Source organism: Gymnogyps californianus, chromosome 8, assembly GCF_018139145.2.
Source record: "Gymnogyps californianus isolate 813 chromosome 8, ASM1813914v2, whole genome shotgun sequence".
NCBI classification, from domain to species: domain Eukaryota; kingdom Metazoa; phylum Chordata; class Aves; order Accipitriformes; family Cathartidae; genus Gymnogyps; species Gymnogyps californianus.
The window spans coordinates 32891724-32912892 of NC_059478.1; the positions used below are offsets into that span (position 1 = coordinate 32891724).

The following is a 21169-nucleotide window of genomic DNA, read 5'->3' on the forward strand; positions in this document are numbered from 1 at the left end:
CCGTGGGCTGAACGCAAATTTGTCGCAACAAGGGGAAGCAACCTTCATTATTTCCTACGATCACACTTTTTAAATCAAGTTAGCTAGTAATTTATAAAGGCCTTTGGCATCGCCTTTAGAGTAAGTCTCGTGACGTTTGTAATTAAAGGCAAACTCCGGAGAGCAGCAAAACCCCCGGTGAGCCCAGCCCAGTGCCCTATGGGGCACGTGGCACGGCTGGGGGGTCCTGCCTGGAGGCAGCGGGTTGATGGGGTACCTGGGTGCCAGGGTACCCACGCGCCGGGGTACCTGGGTCCTGGGGGATGTATTTTGGGGCATCTCTGTGCAGGTACAGCCATGTGCTGGGGCACCGGTGTGCATACGTAGTGGCTTACTGAGGTGTCTGAGTGCTGGGGTACCTGGGTGCCGGGGTACCTGGGTGCCTGGGTCCCTGCATCCTGGGCTACATGTGTACTGAGGTACAGGTGTAACGGGGTACCTGGGTGCCGAGGTACCTGGGTGCCGGGGTACCTGGGTGCAGGTGTAGCAGTATACTGGGGTATCTGTGTGCTGGGGTACCCGTGTGCAGGTATAGTGCTATACTGGGATACGTGTGTCCTGGAGTCTCTGAGTGCTGGGGTACCTGAGTACTGGGGTACCTCTGTGCTGGGGCACCTGTGAACCAGGGGTACCTGTGTGCCAGGGTACCTGAGTACTGGGGTACCTGTTTGCTGGGGTACCTGTGAATCAGGGGTAGCTGTGTGCTGGGGTACCTGGCTCCTCACTGCCCCGGCTTCCGCAGAAACTTCCAAGCTGCCATAAAACCATCCGAAGGGATGAGGTGAAGAACGGGGGCCCCGGCAGGGACTGCAAAGGGCCCCTCCCGTGCAAGGGGGGACGGTGTCTGGCTGCTGCCTCCTTCGCACTCCCATGGCCGGAGGGCACCGAGCACACCGGCGCTGGCCCGTGCACGCGGGAGCAGGCTCCTTCCCCTATAGCATCCCGTCCCGGTGTCTCAAAGGCTTCGGGAAGAGCAGCACTGCTGCCAAGAGGGAAAAGCAGCTTCACTGGAGTCTCCATCAGATGGGGGGAGGCAGTTGGCCACAGCCACTCTCCTCTTCCACTCAGGTGTCCAGTGTCCTCCTCTGCTCCATACTTTTCTCCTTCACTTACCGATTTTCCAAACCATGGGTGAGAGGCAGGATTTTCCATGGAGATTCAGTGTTTTCTCCGTGTTGCACATGCAGGAGGCCTGCCCGCAGGTTCCCTTCGCCAAGCAGGGCAGAAGTCACTTGCACCGAAGTTTGGAGCTCAGCGACACTGAAAATCTGGAGATCTTTCTTGAATTTAACGAGTGGGGGGGAAAAAAAATCAGAGTTTGTTGCTGCGGTGCAACTGCCGAAAACAGTTTCAGTCTCCCGCCCTGCGTGCTGCGTTATTGTTGGGGGGCTTATCCCTGATTTTATTAGCCGTGTAAGCATCTACCAGCAGCGTGCGACTGTCCGGCACGCAACGTCAGGCTCTCAGAAGTGCCTCCTCCCTTGCTCAGAAGAGCAAGTCTCAATGACTTGCAAATGCATCTGGTGGGCTGAACTCAGGCATTCCTGAAACTTCTCCCCCTGCAACCCTGCCCCGACCCTGGCCGCAGCCAAGGAGACCTGGCAGAGCCCGCGCCAGGACAAAATCCCTACGGATTGTGTCAACCCCTGAATTATAGCAATGCCACCAGCACTTTTGATACTGATTTTCTTTTTTTCTCTACCTTTAAGGGATGCAATGGGAAATAACAGGCAAACCCGCTGCGGGGCCTAACGGGGCTGGTGGGGAGCGGCCAAGCAGCAGCCCCTCACCCAAATGCCCAAACCCCCCTGAGCCCAGGGACCCCCTGGCTTTACCGATTTGACCCATGGGCAGCAGGAGCAGCCCTGGGACACGAGGGTCCTGCAGTAACTGCACCCGACTGGCACGAAACACCTCTGCTGCGGGGCTGGGAGAGCTGGAGGCTGCTGCCCCAGGGTCTGCGTCCCACTGCCGCCGCGGAGAGAGCCACCGGCTCCAGCGCCGCGCTCCAGAGCACGTAAACCCCCACTATATATACATATATATATATATATAATATATGTGGATATGCATATATATATATATGCGGATATGCGCCGGCAGTGCGTGCAACTGCTGGCAGGCAGGACGGTGCTGGGCGGGAGGGCTCGGTGGGTCCCCCCCGCACCCCTTCCACGCCGGCGGAGCCGGGCCCGGGAGGCGCCGCGGGGAGCGGCGGGGGCGGGCGCGGGGGGGGGGGGGGGGCGCGGCGGCTGCCAGGTGCCCCCCCTCCCTCCATCCCCTCCATCCCTTCCTCCTTCCCTCCCTCCCTCTCTCCCTCCCTCCCTCCCTCCCTCCGCGCCGCCCCGCTCCGCCGTGCCCGCCGCCCCCGCTACTGTTGTTGAGACTTTATTTTGCGGCGGGGGTCGGGGGGCGCCGGCTCTCCCCTGGATTTCTCCCCCTTCCCCCCCTTTTCTTTTCGCATTTATATTTTTATTAATTTTTTTTATTAATTTGGGGGGGGGGGGGGGAAGGCTCCGAGCTGCCCAAAAACTCCCCGCTCTCCGCATATGCGTGATTTAGAGTGACATAATTGCGAGCCGGGGCTGGAGCAGCGATAAATCAGCCCGTCGCCGGCGCGGTGCTGCCGTGACTCGCCCCAGCGCCGGACGGAGACTGCGGCAAAAGAGAGCACAAAAAAAAAAAAAAAAAAAAAAAAAGAGGGAAAAAAAAGGGGGGGGAGGGAAGGGGAAAAAAAAAAAATAAGGGGGGAAAAAATCCGCAGCCCGCAGGGCAGCGGAGCGCGGAACGAGCGGCGGGGGTTGCGCGGTCGCGGCGCGGCTGGAGCGGCGGCGGTCCCGACCTGCGCGGGCTGCGCTTCTCCTGGGGTTTGCTTTTTTTTTTTTTTTTCCTTTCTTGGTTTTTGGTTTGGGTTTGGGGTTTTTTTTTTCCCCCCCCTTTTTCTTGCCTTTTCCTGTACCTTAGATGAAAATGGCTACCACTGACTTGGCGAACGTTTGAGAAGGCAGAGATGGCAGGTTGCGAGATTTATTTATTTATTCCCCCTCCCCCCGCAAAAAAAACCAACCCCAAAAGCCAGACCAAAAGCAAGCAGCAAACTTTAAAGGCTTTGCTTCCCCCCCCCCCCGCCTTTTCCCCCTTATTTTCTATTTCCCCCCCCCCCCCCCCCCCTTTCGCGATGCGGTGCCAAGGCTGTACCGGAGGGGGGGCACGGAGGAAGGGGAGCTGCGACGCCCATCACCGCCGCCCACGCCGGGCAGCCTCTGCTCGGAGAGCGGGCAGAAATCGGGTAAAACCGGGCAGAAACCGCCGGGCTGCGAACTCCCTTGGCGAGTAAAAATGGTACCGCGGAGCGGGCGGATGCTGCGGCGGACACTGCGCTCCCGCGTAGGGATTATTCACATTTTTATTGGGTTTTGGTTTTTTTTTTATTGTCATGCCACAGACCTACAACTGTACGTGCAAATAAAAGCGAGAGCTCACGGATACCGCTTTCCTTACCAGCGAGGACTGAGTAGTTAATCCAATAAGTATATGTATTGTTTGGGGTGGTGTGTGTGTGTGGAGGGGGAGGCAGTTAATCATGTATCGCAATGTATGGATAATATATATGAATACTAAAGTGACGTGGGGAAAGAGTCTCAGCGAGGGGGCTCCTTCTGGGGAGAGGACAAAGAAGAAAGTGGAAACAATCTTTTAAAATATTTTCCATTCATAAAAATGGCAGAGGGCTTATACACCAGTCTATTTCTGCGTCTGACTGAACAGCTAATACATTATTGCCAGCTTCAAAAGATAATTGTAGTGTCGGTAGAGACCTAATAATACAGTAGCACATGTAATTTTAAACAACACCTCATTGTTTATTGGGATGTAACTTTCCCAAAGTTTATTTGTAGCATTAAGAGATTTTTAAGTGCAGAACAAATTGCAAATGAGCAGCTGTGGGGCGATGCACGTTTTGTATGGCTACAAGAGTTTCTATATTTAGTGACAATCTGAATCTGAAGAGGATTAAAAAAAAAATAGAATATCTGTAAGGAAATGCTTATTTCCTCCTGGAGGAGGGGGGAGCTGGGCTGGGGGATCTCCGGGCTCGGCTTTTCAGTTTTCTGAGGGAGGAATAATACAGTCTGTGTGTCTCTGCTCGCGAGCTTCGCGACCGTACGTACACCTGCTCCATAGGCTCAGAAATAACCTTTTCATCCAAGAAGTTAACGAAGGGGTCGGGCATACGTGCGCGAGGCGGTGTCGTGATTTATGTGTTTTTCCAGGAATCCAAATAAAACCGTAGCTGAGCGTGTCCCTTTGTAAGGGCCACCTGTGCATCGCGCCTGGCTGTTCTGGGGGTTACCCTATGGAAATCATCCCAGCCCAGTATAGAAGTTAACACAACAGTCGGGTGAGCAGAGGATGGTCTCACCTTCTCCCTGCTGCTAAGAGAGGAGAGCAGTGATTGTGACAGGCAGCCCACACGGATTACACTTCTTTTTTTTTAAAGAAAAACTTCGCTTCTGCAAAAACAAAGCAGCCTCTCCAGAGGGATCCAGTACCAGCGCAGGGTGCCCATCCCAGGGATCTATATTGCCAGGGCTTACAATGCGGCAGGTCAGTGAATTACAGTAATAAAGACTTCAGAAAAAAAATTTCAGGTGCTGAGACTTAACACATTTCTTTCGCGGTTCCAAAGGAGCCGTAGGCACTAGGAAAGGCAGAGCAAGCAAACCAGAGCGGGTACGCTTCACTCTCTGATTTTTTACGACATCTTTTAGGCAGAAGCGTTGGCTCTCGCGCAGATTTGAGTTCTTACAACCAACCTTTGCACGTGAGATACACACGACTTTTATGACTCGCTCCTTGCAGGTTATGAAGTTGTCTATAAAATTAGAAAAGGCAGAGAAGTGAAAAGTTACTAATCACGGTGGAAGAGTACTACTTTTTATTCCCTAAAATTTCATTTAGTTGAAAGTTTATGGGATAAAAGTGGGTTTTCTAAAATAGCTGTATTAGACAGTGCCTGTCCTTCCTATGAAGAATATACACCTTACCACGTTTTAAAGAATACTTAATTTCGGGCTGAAAATGGTAATTTTTATAGCAGAAAAGAGAAGAGACAGAGTTAGCAAAACTTGTGATGGAAAACTTGAGTGCTCCGTATCCGCGAGGAAAGCGATCAGACCTCATGTGTGCTCTGGGTCAGCAGGGCTTAAACTATTTTGAAAAAATAGTCGTGGAAGAGATTTGCGGATGAATTATGTGCGAGACACACAATGCCAGAAAAGCAGTAATAAACCCGCACCTGTTACTGAGCCCCCCCTTGCCAGTCTCTAACCTAGGTACAAAGTTGTCCGGGTTTTTGTCTGAAAAGGCCACTCAGTTTTTGGTTTTTTTTTTTTCTTCCCAGAACTTTAGCATAGATAAGAAATGCAAAAAAGGACTTAAACAGCTTGCTGGTTTGATTTTTATTTATTTATTTATCTATGTTGGGAAATAACGCACGTCTCATTTCGAAAGTTATACACCACAGAGAAAAGCATGCATTAAAGGGCAGTAGGGAGTGCATGTTAACCAGGGCTAAAATACCACCGCTGCTTCTAAGCAGGGTAGGTGATGTTGTTGGCATTTTTGCACTATATTCCTGTTTTCTCTTCGACATACGTAACTTTTCTTTGTAACATACCTCAGATTGTGTTACCTGAATCTTACAAAGTCCAATTAGCAATTCTTAAGCTTTATTTTTCACACCATGTATTGAATCTCAGCTTTTATATTATGAGCGAACCCTGAACGTAAAATGTTCTCATACGAAAAACAGCGACAAAAGACATACTTTCCTTTTGAGAAATATATTGCATAAATATGACAACGCATAGATATACAGTATACTAAAATAAGTAGCGTGTGTATGTGTGTGTGTGTATGGGCATATAAACACTATTTGCCACACCATGTTTACACCAGCCTTGCGCAAACTTTATTCAAGCAAAACTTTCATCGAGGCGTGCAAGATTAGGTCCAAAGTGTTTATGCCAAACCGCCTGATCCAAGCATTGGATTTAGGACGACGGCAATATCAGTACCGTACGCTGTAATCACCGAGTATCGCTGGAGAATGATTTCATACCATTGTGCGAGGTGTCCAGCAGCTTCCAGCAGCGATAACACCGCGGGACTGTGTACAAATAAAATATATCTGAGGGCGACTGTACGTATTCGCGTCCTTTCCCGGTTGCAAACGGGGGGTTTATCCAGCCGGGTGGAGGCATCAACATGGTGGGCAGGGACCTTTAGCTGCACGCTGGCACACGGCGTGGTCCGGCTCTGCCGCAGGGCTGGGCCAGCGGGCACTGCTCAAACCGATCAGTAGATCACAGCGAGCTTATTAAACTGCATTCACTTTCTCAGGGAACTTTCACTTTGTGGTATTTCGGTTCTTCAAATAAATTCTGCTTGCGAAGCGGTATTTATGTTAAAATAGTATTACCCTTTATTTTGCTCCCCATTAGATCTACGGCAAAACAAAAGGGGAACCACTGCTTATCCCGCCTCTCTCCGTTCTGTTTGCTTCCTTTCTGTAGTCTGCACACTTTTGCTGGAAAGTTATTTCCTCTGCAGTGCATCTCGCAACAGACTCAAGACCCTGTAGAAATGCATTACAAGTCCGCAGGCATTTCTGCGATACGCTCAGCTCCGGAGCCAGCACCCCACGTACGGCCGTGCCAGGCAGCAATGCCTCCAGTAACTCACGGTTAAAGTAGGAGATTTCACACAGAAAGGGATAGGATTAACCAATTTTTAATGCAGTTATTCCCACTCGCCCTTAGCACAACTAATTCCCATCTCCACGTGTACGTGGCTTTGGCGATGCACCTATGGCCCAGACCCCAAAATCTGGTGCAGCCGTCCTCATCTGTCAGATGGGGACCACAGCACCTCTTCATCCTCCCCTGCTCTCCTGCTGGGAATTATGGCGATGGGTAGAAAATACCGCATGCAAAAACGTTATTATTCACACGTATTTAGTGGTGTAAGGTAAGAATTTCCATCAAACGTTATTAGTCCGCTTATTTAAGCTACCCCCTGAAATTTGGAGCCTGGAGGTTGAAACTTCTGCCCACCTGCCCTCCTGTTTAAGGGTGACACAGCGTTCGCACGACCGTGGGGTTCATTTATATTGCATCAGGGTTTGGAGCCTTCAGACTGAGGAGGAAAACCGCGTTATGCTCCGTTCTCTGTGTACATGTGGAATAATAAAGCAATCTCTTCCTCGGAGAGGGTCTTACAGACTACTCTCATTGTTAGTATCTCCAGAATACAAATTTCACGAAGGATGGCGGGGCCGGGTTAGGCACGGCACTAACCTATGGCTCCTCCACGACATTTCTGCTGGGAGTCGTAGCTAATTCCATAGTGGGTCGTGAGATGACACAAAAACATCTGGGCATTGATTTCCATCAACCGGAATGGCATTTAAGTCTCTACATAGCTTTGGAAATGCGAGTCATAGCAGCGTGTGGCTCTAAGGTCTTGATGGAAAGCGGATCAGGATTGAGCCCCCGGTGATTTCGGGGGGCTTCTGGCTCTCGGCGGGGCAAAGCTGCCCCCAGGGCAGGCGAGCAGCCACGGTGGCTCTCCCAAAGCCACTAACATCGCTCAGGGCCCTGAAGAGCCCCGTCGTCAGGATCAGGCCTTTAATGATTGCTGCTGTATGTTAACAGGCCATACCACATATAGACCGGCTATTGTCAGCGCTGATCCTTGTCCAACTGACGGGCTATTCAAAGCGCTTCTCAAGCCTCTCCAAAATCCCAGCTTGTTCTACCCCGATGACAGCCATCCCTCCCATTCGGAGTTTTCTTTGTACGCTTGATAACATGGTGGAAATCCCTTATTATGCTTCTTTTAATAATGCTTTCACATGGCAAGGGGACATGATGTTTTAATTTATGCAGTACACATCATCCTTCGACAATTTGCTAAGAGGAACCCTCGCAACCTAAGCCTGCGCCGAATAACAGAAGTTTATGCAAAACCAGTGGTTTCCAACCTGTGGTCTCCAGACCGCTGGGAATCGGCGGGCTCCTTCGGAGGGGTCACCAGAAGGTAACCGAGAAAGCAGAGCCGCTGCCGGGAGGTTAAAACGTGCCGCGTCCGGAGCCGCGCTGTCACCAGCGCAGGTCTGAGGCTCCCAAACTTGAAACTGAAAATCACTATCTGAGGTTTTTTTTCTTTCTTATTTCTTTTTTTCCTCTCTCTGCTCAATACGCTGGGGCTGCAGCCCTCTGTGTCTTTAAATACCTGCTCGAGTCGATTAAAAGCAGTAAATTCGAAGGGATAACCATGCCACTCGTTAAGTTATGAGTTGTGTGAGTTAAAGTCTCACTTTGTTGTAAAAAAATAGTAATTAACCTTCAGATCCACTTGCTTCCCTTCCACCCCCCCAAATTAATTTTGCAGTATTATCACGCATCTTGAGGCTTCCAGTTTTAAGAATATAATGCTTCTGCTGTTAATGAAGTGGGTATCCACGATCAAGGGGAGCTGAGAGCTACAGACAATTGTTTGTTTGCCTTTATTTCTCACGCCCTTTGAAGGTTTTTCTTTTTTCTTTTTTTTTTTTTTTTTTATTAAGTGACTTTAGCAGATTGTACCCTCGGAGCTGTGAATAATAGGGTTATTCTACAAAAATGGCCAAGGCTAGTTAAGACACACAAAGCCAGGAAATCCTTTCAGGGATGAAATCAGGACTATTTTAGGGGTGCCGTGTAAGTTGGAGACTTTGCAGCTCGGCGCTCGGCTGCTGCATTGCTGCCAGACACGGCCGCGCTGCTGGAAGGAAAGTTCCTCCCCCGCCGAGGGCTTGCCCGGCCGCCGCGGACCGGGGGGGGGGGCCACCTCCCCCCCACCCGCACCCAGAAGGGGTGTGCAAAGCGGTTGGGGGTGTGCAAAGCACGGGGGGGGGGGGGGGGGGGGGGTGTGCAAAACAGGGCTGGTGCCCGTGCAAAAGGGAGGGGGTTGCTAGTGCCAGGTAACTTTGCCCGTGCAGTAAAGGAGCTTTGCTGGTGCAGCAAAGGAGCTTTGCTGGTGCAAGGCATGGGGGTTCCCCGCGGCGGGGAGGGTTGCCCATGCGGGGGGGGGGGGGGGTGCACGGGGGGGGTGTGTGTGTGTGTTTATCCGTGCAAGGGGGGGGTTAACCGTGCGGGGGGGGTGGGGGTGTACCCGTGCAGGGGAGGGTTTACCCGTGCAAGGAGAGGGTTACCCGTTGAAGGGGGGGTGGTTAACCGTGCGAGGGGGGGGTGGTTAACCGTAGAAGGGGCGCTCGGTGTCCGCAGCACCCCCCGTCGCCCTCCCGCAGAGCAGCCCTGCGGAGGACCCCCGCGGCTGGGAAGCTGCTTGGAGGGGGGATGCGGGGGGGGGGGCGGGAGGCCCGCAGCGGGGGCTGCCCGTTCGGGGGGGGGGGGGATATGTGTGGGCGGGTAGGGGATGTCCGTGAGCCCCGCCGCCCCCCCCCCCCCCCCGGTGCGGGTCTCCTATGCAAATCGCGGTGATTGCGGAAATAAGCGGGGGGGGGGGGGGGGGGGAGGAGGAGGAGGAGGAGGAGGAGGAGGAGGAGGGGAAGGGGAGGAGGGAGGCGGGCGGCTGCCGAATCGCTCGCAACTTCTGCAAAGTCCCAGGCGCTCGGAGAACGCCCGACAGAGCGGGGAGCGGCGGCGGCAGCTCCGGCCAGCCCGCCCTGGCCCGCCTTTAAGCCCCGGCAACCAGACCCCGCACTGCGAAGCCTCCCTGGCCGGGACTCACCAAAAAAACCAAAAACCCCACCAAAAAAAAAAAATCAACCCCAAAACCCAAAAAAACCCCAAAACCCAAGGAAAAAAAACCGAACAACCCACCTAACGGCAGGCGGCAATTGGCTGCGGCGTTTATTCTCTTCCGGGTTCCCAACGGTTCCAAGTTTATTTTAGCCATTTAAAAAAAAAAAAAAATCGCGGAAAAAAAAAAAGTGTCAACAGCCGGAGCCAATCGTCTGAGCCCCGTAAAGTTTCTCACGTACTCTTTATACCTGCCCATGGTACGTGGCGCCTCTTAAACTTCTCTTTTTTGTTGTTTTTTAACCTGATTTCCACGCTTTTGCGGAGGGCAGCGGCTATTGTCTGGGCGGGAGCTGCGCGGGGTCTGGGCGCGGAGGGACCGCGGGCGCGGGTGCGGGTGTCTGCACCGGAGTTGCCTTCCCCCCCTCCCCCTTTTTTTTTTTAATCTTTTTTTTTTCAGGGATTTGAGAAAACCGCTGAGCTTGACAGATTCCCCCCCCCCCGCCTCCGCGGGACCGCCCGTACGTGCGCGCCGGCTCCGTACGCGCCGTCTGGAGCGCCCGCGGCCGCGCACAAAGAAACGCGGCTGGGCGCGGGATGTGACGGACCGCGGCGGGGGCCAATCGGCGGGGCGGGGCGGTGTGACGTTGCCTAGCGCTGCCCAATCAACGGCGGGGGAGGGTGTTGCGACGTTTGAACTCCCCCGGGGGGAGGGGCGCGCCTTTTTTTTTTGCCCTTTTTTTTTTCCCGGGATTTTTTTTTTTTTTTTTTTTTTTTTTTTGCCTTTTCCGCCGAAGTTGGCGGCGCCCCGCGGGGACGGGGCCGCTGGCGGGGACGGAGCCGTGGAAACCTCCGGATTTAGCACCCAAAAAAAAAAAGGGGGGGGGGAGGGGGAGAGGAAGAAGAAAAAGAAAAAAAAAATTTTTAAAAATTATTTATTTTTTAAAGCGTGCTTAGCAAAACGCTGAGTTGGGAAAAAAATAAGAATAACTTGCGCGTCCACCCGTTTAGCGCTGAAAAATACCGCGGGAGGGGGGGGAGATGGTGCTTTTGCTCTCTCCCACCCCTCCCCCCTTTATTTTTTTAGGGGGGGGGGATGTCCGCGGCTGCGGAGGGGCTGCGCTTGACCGCGGCCCCTGCCTAGAGGGCGCAACCAGCCGTCCCGCGGCCAAAAGTCTCCCGAAGGGCGCCAAAAGTTACTTAAAAGATAATGCTGCAAACCGCAAAAGGCTGGGAACGGTGCAGCGCGGACGGACCGCGGGGAGGGGGGGGGGGGGGGCTGCGCGGGGGCGGAGGGGAGCGCAGAGCGCTCCCCTCCGCCCCCGCGCAGCCCCCCCCCCCCCTTTTAAACACGCTGCGTGGGGAGATTTTTCCCCGTGTCCCCCTCTGGATGGGATTATTCCCTGCCCCCCCCCCCGCGCGGATAACTACGCGCAGGGACGCGGGGGTCGCCTAAACTGCCTCCAGCATCAGTGGGAAACGCTACTCCCAAACTGGGGGGGGGGTACACACAACACACGGGACACCCTACGAGTCCCCATGAGCGGGCTGGAGAGCATCCAAACCCCAAACCCAAACGTTGCCGGTGCCAAAACAATGCGCTCAAGAAGTGGCAGGAGGCGCGGGTGTATTTTTAATTTTAAGCGCTTCACTTTTAAGGAGTGATTTTATTAGTAAGGGGTGGGGGGGGGGGATGCGACGTGCAGATGAATTTATGCGTTGCTATTTTTAATTTATTATTACTTTTTTTTTTTTTAAGTGGAATAAGCACCCCTGCCCATAAAGCGCTTGATTTAAAATGACAAGTGCCAAAGGGGATGGGGAAAGTTGTGAACGCAGCGTCGCTCCCCCCGTCGTCACCCCCCCCCCCCCCCCCCTTCCCCGGCCAAGGGCCGAGCGGAGCCGCAGCCCCGCAGCCGTCGGGAAAAGAAAAAGAAAAAAAGAAAAAAAAAAAAAAAAACAAAAAAAACCCCAAAATACCCTACAACCACACAACCCCCCCCCCCAAAAAACACGAAAACTTTGAGCCGACCACCTCTCGCCTCTCCGCGGCTGCCCGCGCTGCGGGGCGGCGGGGCGGAGGGAGGCGGCGGCGCCGCAGCCCCCTCCCCGCCCCTCCCCGCCCCCGCGGGCGGGCGGGCGGCGCGGAGCGCTGAGCGGGGCGGCGCGGCGCAGAGCGGCGCGGCGCGGAGGGGCGCGGAACGGGGGCCGCGGCGGCGGAGGGGCGCGCAGCGTGCGCTATGCCTTTAACGGCGCGCAGGGCAGGCATGCCGAGCGCGTAGTGCGGGAAAGTCGAGGCGGGGTTAAAGTTCAGCTCATGGAGCGGCTCCGCGCTGGCTGCAGTTTGGCAGAGTTGGAAATGTGAAAGCAAGAAGCAGGCTCGGGGCTCCCCCTCCTCTCCTCTCTCTCTCTCTCTTTTTTTCCCCTCCTCTCTCTCCCTCTCCCTCTCTCTCTCTCCCCCTCTCTCTCTCCCTCTCTCCCCGCACACGCACACCTCCAAACCGCAGCCCCCCGCAGCAGTCATGTATTCTCCGCTCTGTCTCACCCAGGTAAGCGGCTGCCGGGGCGCGATGGGGCCGGCGCTGCGGGGGGGTGCGTGTCTCTGCGCGCCGGGGAAGGGGCAGAAACGCAGCTCGCCGAAACTAACTTTGTTGCCTTTCGCTTGCATCCCACCCCCCCCCACCCCCCCCCCCCCTTCCCGCACGGCCATTTGTGTCGGCACATGGCTAATGGCGCCTACTTATTAATGGTTTAATTAATAGCGGGGGGGGGGGGGCCGCGCGGGCGCGGTGCTGCGGGACGCCCCGCACGGCCCCGCCGTGCTTGGTCATCCGCGATCGATGCCGCCGCCGCCGCCGCCCGCGCCGGAGCGCCCCGCACCGCCGCTCCGCTCCGCGGCCCCGGGGCAGCGCTGCGAGCCGCTGCGCCTTTTCCAGCCCCAGGCGCCGGGCACGGCACGGCCCGGCCCGCACACCCCCACAACGCACCCCCCCTCCCCGGACACCCCACTCGGGGTTACGCGGCGGGGGGACGCGGGCGGGATCGGCTCCGCGCTTCAGCCCCCCCGGGCGCGGAGACGGACCGTCCCCCGTACCTGGGCACGCTCCTGCGGTGCGGCGCGGCGCAGCCGACCCCTGCGCGGAGCGCCCTCCGCACCCGCGCAACCCCGCTGAGGCTGCCCCAGCCGGGGACCGGACCGGGGGCGGGGGGGGGGGGGGACACACACCGCAAACTTGTCCCGCGTGTGTCGTGCCCCCCCCCCCCCCCCCGCGACCCTCCCGCTCGCGGATCGGGCCCCCCCGCGGGACTCGGCGCAACTTTTGCGCCCCCCGCTTGCGGCGGGACGGGGCTGCGCGGGGGCGGGGTGGGGGTCACCCCGCGGTGCCCCCGAGTTGCGCGGCCGCGGAGCGCCGCCCGGCCCCCCCCCCCCCCCCTTTCCCCGCGCGCTGCTGCAGGACGCTAAATTACACACCTTCAATTAGCAGGATATAATGGTTTAACGAGGAAATGCTTTGTGGTGGACTCAAACCCCAGATTATTTCCTCCTGCAGGAGATTTTGACTACATTATTCTTATTAATTTAATTTGAATATTTTTTTTCTCCCGGTGAGAAAGCCTCTCCAGGCTCTTTCCGTCGAGAAAAAGGCGAGGAAATGCAGAGAGAGAGGGGAAGCAGCCTGCCCAGGCAGCCTGAAGAGCTGCAAAAGTTTCGTCCCCTTCCCTCGCCGTGGTCCCCCTCTCCTTCCCCAGCCTCCCCCAAATTTCTGGGTGCCTGGTGAGGAGAAGCCAGGCCGGCGGGGGCACGAAACTCCACCGGGCTTAAAAACCGTACACTTGGCTAAAGGCAGGAGGAAAACGGGAGCGGAGGGAGTTTGCAGAGGACACGGGATGCGACTCCGTGCTCTGCCTGGCCAAAGTTTGTGCCTTTAATTCAACTCTGAAAAATACCTGGGTTTTGTCAGTTCTGCTTCTGCAGGAGGGACAGCAGTACGCTCCTCGCAGGGCCAGCAACGTACCGCATCGCTTTGCATCTGCACGTGTATCTTCTTGGGTTTAGTAGGCCCAGTTGCACATTAAGGAGAGAAAATAAATCCATGGGCCAGTTGCTCCCTGCCCCGGTGTGTCCGTCCCCGTCCCCCCCCCTTTTTTTTTTATTTTAATTAAAAAAAAAAAAAAGAAAAAAGCCGGGCACTGGGCTTTTACTCAGTTGTGAAAATCTCGCATTCTTGTTGCACGTTTGGAAAAGTAATACGAGGATTAGAGGCCTCCTGACAAACTCTTCCCTCCGAAGGATCAGTTAGGTGATTTTCTGTAGAAAAAGGGGGCGAGCCCTTAGCAATTGCAAGCAATTTCCTATTTTTCATTTCAGGAGCTTTTATTGATACAAGTTTTGGGATGGAGATTTTTTTTTTTCCCCCCTTTTTTTGTGTTCAATTTTGGTTCAGATTTAAAGGGAAGCTTTCAAAAGTGGGTTGGAAAAGGAAAACAAACAGAAATCCTAGTTATAAGCGTATTTATTCAAGCACTGGAACTGAAATGGCACGAGCATTTTGTATCATCTGTCAGGAAAAATCTAAACATCGTTCCATTTACATATCTGCTGAAGATCTAGGAAATAGTTGGGGAACATATGCACATCTCCTAATAGATTTACAAGCAAATGGATTGTAAAAATATTAACAAGGGTCGCTGTAGCTGGCTTAATTTCAAAAAGATCAGCAGAAATATATTGTTTCAAAAGACTCCTTTGCAGTGTTACATTATTGCGGGCGCCTTTGGGCTGGGTTTTGGGGCTCTTTTGTTGTAGGTTGTTTTTTTGGTGGTTTTTTTTTTTTACACCTTTCTGAAGAGCAGACGAGAATTTCGGTATAAGCAATACGGAATTGTGCGGGCCAAATTTTAGGTGCTGCTTAGAAACAGGCTGTTCTCGGAAGAGCTGTATCCTCAAACTTTGGAGAGTAGTGCCATGAAAAAAACTTACTTTTTATTCTCGCTTTCCCAGCTTTCTGGTGCCTTTTATTTTTAGGTGACCCATCAAACGCCGAGGCGGGAAAGCAAACGTCTTTATCAAATACTTTGAAAGTTTCCCTTAAAGCTAACTTGGGGAAAGGCAAAGATCATCTCCTTTTCCACCAGTTACTTAAAATCTTGATATTTTGCAGCGAGGCTGCAGACAAGTCTGCACATCTGTTAGCACACTTGCATTGACACATTTCCAAAACTTTTTTTTTGGGGGGGAGCTATAATAACACTGAAATAAATAATTGTATTGTGCAGAAACTGCTCCCCCCCCCCCCGTCCCCGCTTCCAGCCCAATTTTGTTTGATCAGTCCTGAGTGCTTTTATTTCCACTTCGACTTTGCTAATACCTCGCCGCCGAGATTGAAGCGGTGCGATTTTTACGGAGCGGCGTGTTTACCAAGACAGTTTGAAAGTTGGTCTGTTTATGAGTCATTAACCTTTTCTCCTCGTACACCATTTTGAAAAGACACATTGGAGTCTAATAGGGACGTGCACACCTCGCGCGCCGAGCAGCGGTGCTTTTCATTTACTTCAGCCATGGACCCTGACTTTATACCAAAAAGCACCTTTTTTTTTTTTCTTCCCCCTCCCCCTGAAGTCTTTTAAAGTGGGGGTTTTGGGGTTTTTTTTTCGGGTGTTGTTTTTACCTCCCCTTTCAGGTTCACATCGTAGAAATCAGCTTTAGCGCAGGTTAAAGCGACTCTCTCTTGGATAGTATCCAGCGTCGAGCCAAAAAAGTCCCGAGCACATGAGATCAGGCAGGACAAAGCGCTGCTTAAAGAAGAAAAGTTAAAATATTTCAGGATGTACCAAGACGTGTTTAGAAACTAGAAACGCTTGAAGCGCTCCCCTGGCTCATTGTGGGTCTGTCGAGCCTCTGCTGTGTGTACCTTCGCAGATAAACTTCCACTTGACAAAAGGCCTTTTTTCCTTGACTCTCCCTGAGTGGGGAAGGGAAGGACAGGAGGGATCAGAAGGGGGGGTTTATTATTTTTAATAGCTTGTAGGGACCTGTAGTTTTTATATTTTTATTATTTTTCTTCCCCCCCCCCCCCCCCCCCCCCCCCCCCCCCCCCCGCGAGAGCTGTTTCTGGTGGGTGAGAGCAGCTCCATGTGCTGGGCTTGTGCCTCCTCTCACTTTTTGAATCTGCCGACTGCAAACTCGCAGCAATCTTTTTTTTTTTTTTTTTTTAAACTTTATTGAAATTTGAAACTATGATCTTTTCCAGTAGAGGGGGGGGTGGTGGTGGAAAGAGGAATGTGCCAATCGTTGGAGTGATTTATTTTATTTTACCTGCTTATATTTTAATAATCATTCATAGTACCTGTGATTACTGCCACTCTGCTGTGCTATAATGAAATATATTGTGCTGGTTTGGGTAGTTTTTAACAATATGTGTTTAAAATAAAAATAAATGCTGTGGTATTACCTATAGATTTCAGTATTTACAATTCAGGGGCCACTCAGAATAAGTGCAATGAAAGCTTTTGGGAAGTCAGCAGAAGGTCTTGAATTACGACACGATTTTGCTGATAGGTATTTCTACTATTGATTTCTCAATTCTTCATAATTTTTGAAAAGAAAATGCAAGTTAAAATCAGGTGTTGAAAGGAAGTAAGATGTCTGTTTTAATAACAATATTTGCACGACCTGAAATGATTTGGGTAGGAAATGTACTCCATGGGATAATTAAAAAAAAAAAAAAAAAAAAAAAAAGTTAGTTAATCTGAAAAATCCCCAATGTTGTCTTGCAAGGGTAGGCAGCGGGTGGCTTTTACCATGCTGGGGGAATTGCTGCACAAATTACTCTATTTTTCCCTCCTGGAGGGCCCAATCCTGAGAAAAGGAGGAACTCGGCCTCTGGAAGCAGGGACGTCCCCAGCACGCAGTGCTGGATCAGGCCCCCACAGGCTCTATACGTTTTTATGTGCCTGGAGTTCGGTCATTCATTTATTCAGAGAAAAACAAGAAGCGTGTCCCCAGTATATTATAATATGTTTTGATCTCTTTGGCTGATTGATGTAGTACTTTTTGAGGATTTTTTTTTTTTTTTTTTTAAACAAAATTGGGGGGTCTTTCTTGCAGTTTTTTGTCATCAGCATAATTTTAATCGTGATTATTTTTGTGCCAAGGAAGAGGGGTGATCTTTAACTCATCGTTACACAAAGCAAGCAGTGTCTCTGGATGGCCAAACTAACTTTCCAAGTAGGGCATTTCTTTTTAAATATATGAAAATACGACACAACCTGTAAAGAAAAAATTAATAATTCTTTGCGTATTTGCACAAGTCGTGCTAATGTTTTCTGTTACCGCATTTTTCAATTTTTCCCGTTTCTTTTTATTTTATGGAAACGCTCAGAGTTTGGCTTGTCCTGATATGCCGAAATATCAGATTTTTATTTTTTTTCTTTTTGACTAAATATAAACAAAACTTACAGCAAGTCTCACAAATTTATTTTTTTTTTTTTATCTAGGGTTTTAGCGTTAGTTATTGTTGCGCACGCGGGATAAATCGGCCGCGTTACTTTCTACTCCCTTCGCTGTTTAGGAAACGGAGAGAAAACCACCCTTCATTGTATTTGTATATGCAGCTATATTGGCATTTTACTATACTGCCTGCTGCTATTTCCAAATATATCTTAGGGAAAGTTTTACTATACTTTAGACTTCCCCATACAAACATTGATTGGCATCCAAATGTTTAGGATTTGCCAAATTGGCGGGCATACGCTGGCTACACCGCAAGCAGCGGGGTCAGGGAGAGAGCAAAGGGAGATACGCGCTCCGCAAGTGGACTCGCAGCGGGGTTTTTAGCTTTTAACTCATTCTGCCTTTTTTTTTTTTTTTTAAAAGAGATTTGGGGATTGGGGAAAGGGCCCCATCGTTGCACCATCTCCGCCTGGGTGCTCGTTTGAAGTTGGACCCTGTTTTCGGGGGGTAGGAGCAGAGGTTTTGGGTCGGTGCGAGGTGAAGCGGGGATGTGGCGGTGGCAGGGTCGGGGCCCGTCGGCGAGGGGTACGAGTCCTGCAGCCCATAAAACGTATAAGCACCTTCCTAATTCTCACCATCCCGGCGAGCCTTAGCGCCTCGCGCGAAAGCCCCGTTTCTGGAGGCTTTTTGTTGATGGTTTCGGTGACATCGACCCTTCTCTGTAACTTTTTCAGGATGAATTTCATCCCTTCATCGAAGCACTTCTGCCTCACGTCCGAGCGTTTGCGTACACGTGGTTCAACCTGCAAGCCCGAAAAAGAAAATACTTCAAAAAACATGAAAAACGCATGTCAAAAGAGGAAGAGAGAGCCGTGAAGGACGAACTGCTAAGTGAAAAACCCGAGGTAAAGCAAAAATGGGCATCCAGACTTCTGGCAAAGCTCCGGAAAGATATCAGGCCTGAATTTCGGGAGGATTTTGTTCTCACAGTCACAGGAAAAAAGCCTCCGTGTTGCGTTCTTTCCAATCCAGACCAGAAGGGCAAGATGAGAAGAATTGACTGCCTTCGCCAGGCAGATAAGGTCTGGAGGTTGGACCTTGTTATGGTGATTTTATTTAAAGGTATTCCGCTCGAAAGTACTGATGGCGAGCGCCTTGTAAAGTCCCCACAGTGCTCTAACCCCGGGCTGTGCGTACAGCCCCACCATATAGGAGTTTCTGTTAAGGAACTCGATTTATATTTGGCATACTTTGTGCACGCAGCAGGTAAGTGCCTTTCTATACCACCTTCTCCAACTTTTCGGTTTATCTCCGTGCCGGGTGCCGTGCCCCGGCGGCGGCTGCATGAGCCGGGGAGGGAGCAGGGGACGTCGGTTACTGCCTTCCCGGGGCGGCGAGGAGAGTGCCAAAACTCCCACCTCTTTTTTCTTTTTTTTTTTTTTTCGTCGGCTTTTAAGGTGCAGCCACGTAAAAGCGGCTCTCGTTTTCCCCGGGGTTAACGGCATTTCGGGCATCCTTCACAGGTGTTATCCTAAATGTTGTCCTAGGAGAGATCGCAGCCGGATGCGGCTTCCTTTATATCCTGATTTTGGGGGAAAGCAGAGAGATTTTAATTTAAAAAAAAATAAAAATAAAGTTTGTATATGTTACGCACGAAGTAGTCTGAGAGGGCTAGAGGTGCCTGAGGCCCGTGAGTCAGGAGTACCAGGTATCCTCACCCCACAGGGATGGGATGGGGAATGTAAATCCTGCAGGACTGGGCTTGGAGGGAAAGGAGAAGACGGTCCCTCGATAGCAAGCCTAGTCATCGGGTCTCAGCGGCCACGAAACAAAACCCTGGGTAATCCTATGGGGAAAAGGAGGCATTTAACCCCCCCCGAAATATCACAATTTATACACCTAGAAGCTGAGCAGGTCTTGAAACAAATTCCTGGTTTGATGATATTGTGCTGATGGGGGGGGGGGGCGGAGATGTTTTTGTGTGTGATGAAAATCTTGGGATCTCTGACTCCAGCGCAAAGTACACCCTGCCCGCGGAGTGACTCGGTGTGCTCAGAGGATGTGTAGTATGTTGACTGGATAAAATAATATGCTATTGTAGCTCTCCTGAGTGATTATATTGCAGAAAAATGTGCGCGTGTGAAGTGCTAGGCCCCGGTTTTCACGTATGGTATGCATAGGTCCCCCTGGGTTTCAGCCTGACTTGCAAGTTGAGGGGCTGGACAGGCTGGAAAAAAAGAGGAGCAGAGGGGAGAGGAATCATGTTAGTAGAAACCACTTCTATATAAATATATATCGGTAAGAAAACTGAGGAAATTACAGCACTGGGAGCCTGCATTTCCAATGCTACCTTCTTTCGGAGGGTCTTGCAGAAAGTTTTGGCTACCCCAAAGTTTTTCTGCGCTGAGTTCCTGCAGTGGTTGTTGCGATAGGCAGTGTCGCCGCTGTGATTTTATGGGTACGATCCGTGTTCGGAAATAACTTTCGAGTATCCTCATGGTATTTCCTACAGATAAGCTGCGAAATTTACTTTGCACTTCGGTGCGATGTGGTAAATCATATTACACGTTTATGGCGAAGGGGAGGTAGGCAAATATTGTGGAAAATTATTTATTTACTCTGCGATTTATTATGGGGCATGGTGAAGGAAGGATTACCAATTAATGGCTAACCAAAGGGAGATTGGGGCTGGGGCGTTGCGGGTCCCCTCCTGTTCCATCGCTGGCCTCGAGGAGACCGGGGACTCGCATCCCTTTTGTCTGCCTCAGTTTCCTCCTCCGCACATCGGAGCGGGCTGATGTGCTTAAAGTGCTTTGATATCCATGGCTGAAAACTGCTGTGTACTGCTATACGGCACGCAGGTTTTTATTATTTAGATTTGTATATAGTGTGGTGCCGGTAAATACTGGTCCGTATTGTGTTTCCTAAGTGAAAAGCAGCCTTCTGCGGAGTGCAGAAGTTGTTAATAGAAATCAACGGTCTTGGTTTAGCCTGCGTGTAGGGTCACAAAAATGTAGGATGGGGAGAAAAGGACCAAGCCCAGGGGTGTAAGTATTCCGGGGAGTTTGAAGGGATCCTCTCCCTGTTACAACAGTCGGGCAATAGACATTATAAAAATTCAATATTGTGATTAGGGATATACCATCTTATCAGCACACTGTTGGCAAACAGTAGCCTTGATAGCGAACTCTTATTTATTTCTACCTTCATCGTCAACAGGCAGCAATTGCACTAATTGTTCTTCGGACTAGATGTTTGCCACGGAAACTTAGCGCGAGGCTTAGGCTCTTTTTTTGGGTTAGATTTGCGGTTTTGTGCAAGCAGTAACGCACTCGTACAGAACGCACCGCTTCGTGTTTTCGGCCGTTGTTTGCTGATTGCACGCATCGCATTGTGCTCTTAATGCAGTAGCGTGTGCTGGTGTATTCCCTGCTAAACCTCACCGGGGAGGGGGACAAAATGATTTTTAGGAGGTAGCACAGCATGGTCGCCGTCTATATCACTTCACAGAGGTGTACCGAAAGCCTCGCATATAGGCTACCTTTTTTTTTCCCCCCTTTTTTCCCTTTTTTTTCCCCCCTCCGATGTATCCCAGCAGTCTTTGTTACACCTGAACATTGGCCAAGTTGACAGCCATTGGTTCCCGCAGACCCGCAGTAATGGCAGCTTGTGCCGGGTGCGCAACAGGAAAATTACAAAAGAAAAAAAATATTAAGGGTCCTTTGTCTCAAACTCCATCAGACCTCGCTCCCCAAATGTATGGACCGCTTATTTATAAGGAGGAAGTCGCCAGCGCAAATATTAGGTAGGCTGGTCAACTTACATATAGGGGATTTGACAAGCATCTGCTATAGTACAGAAGATTTGT

General features: G+C 51.5%; 1 protein-coding gene across 6 annotated transcripts in view; it reads left to right on the forward strand.

Annotated features, from left to right (window-relative positions):
* Window positions 1-12159: 12159 nt before the first annotated feature.
* NFIA (nuclear factor I A) overlaps window positions 12160-21169 on the forward strand; it is a 248415-nt gene continuing 239405 nt past the window's right edge. For 5 of the 6 annotated variants that reach the window (XM_050900556.1, XM_050900559.1, XM_050900555.1 and 2 more), the window contains exons 1-2: window positions 12296-12397; window positions 18036-18567. In XM_050900556.1, coding sequence (XP_050756513.1) covers window positions 12371-12397; window positions 18036-18567 — 559 coding nt within the window. In that variant the 5' untranslated portion in view covers window positions 12296-12370. Of the gene's footprint in view, window positions 12398-18035; window positions 18568-21169 lie in introns of all 6 variants that reach the window. The other variant, XM_050900560.1, reaches the window with a different exon arrangement.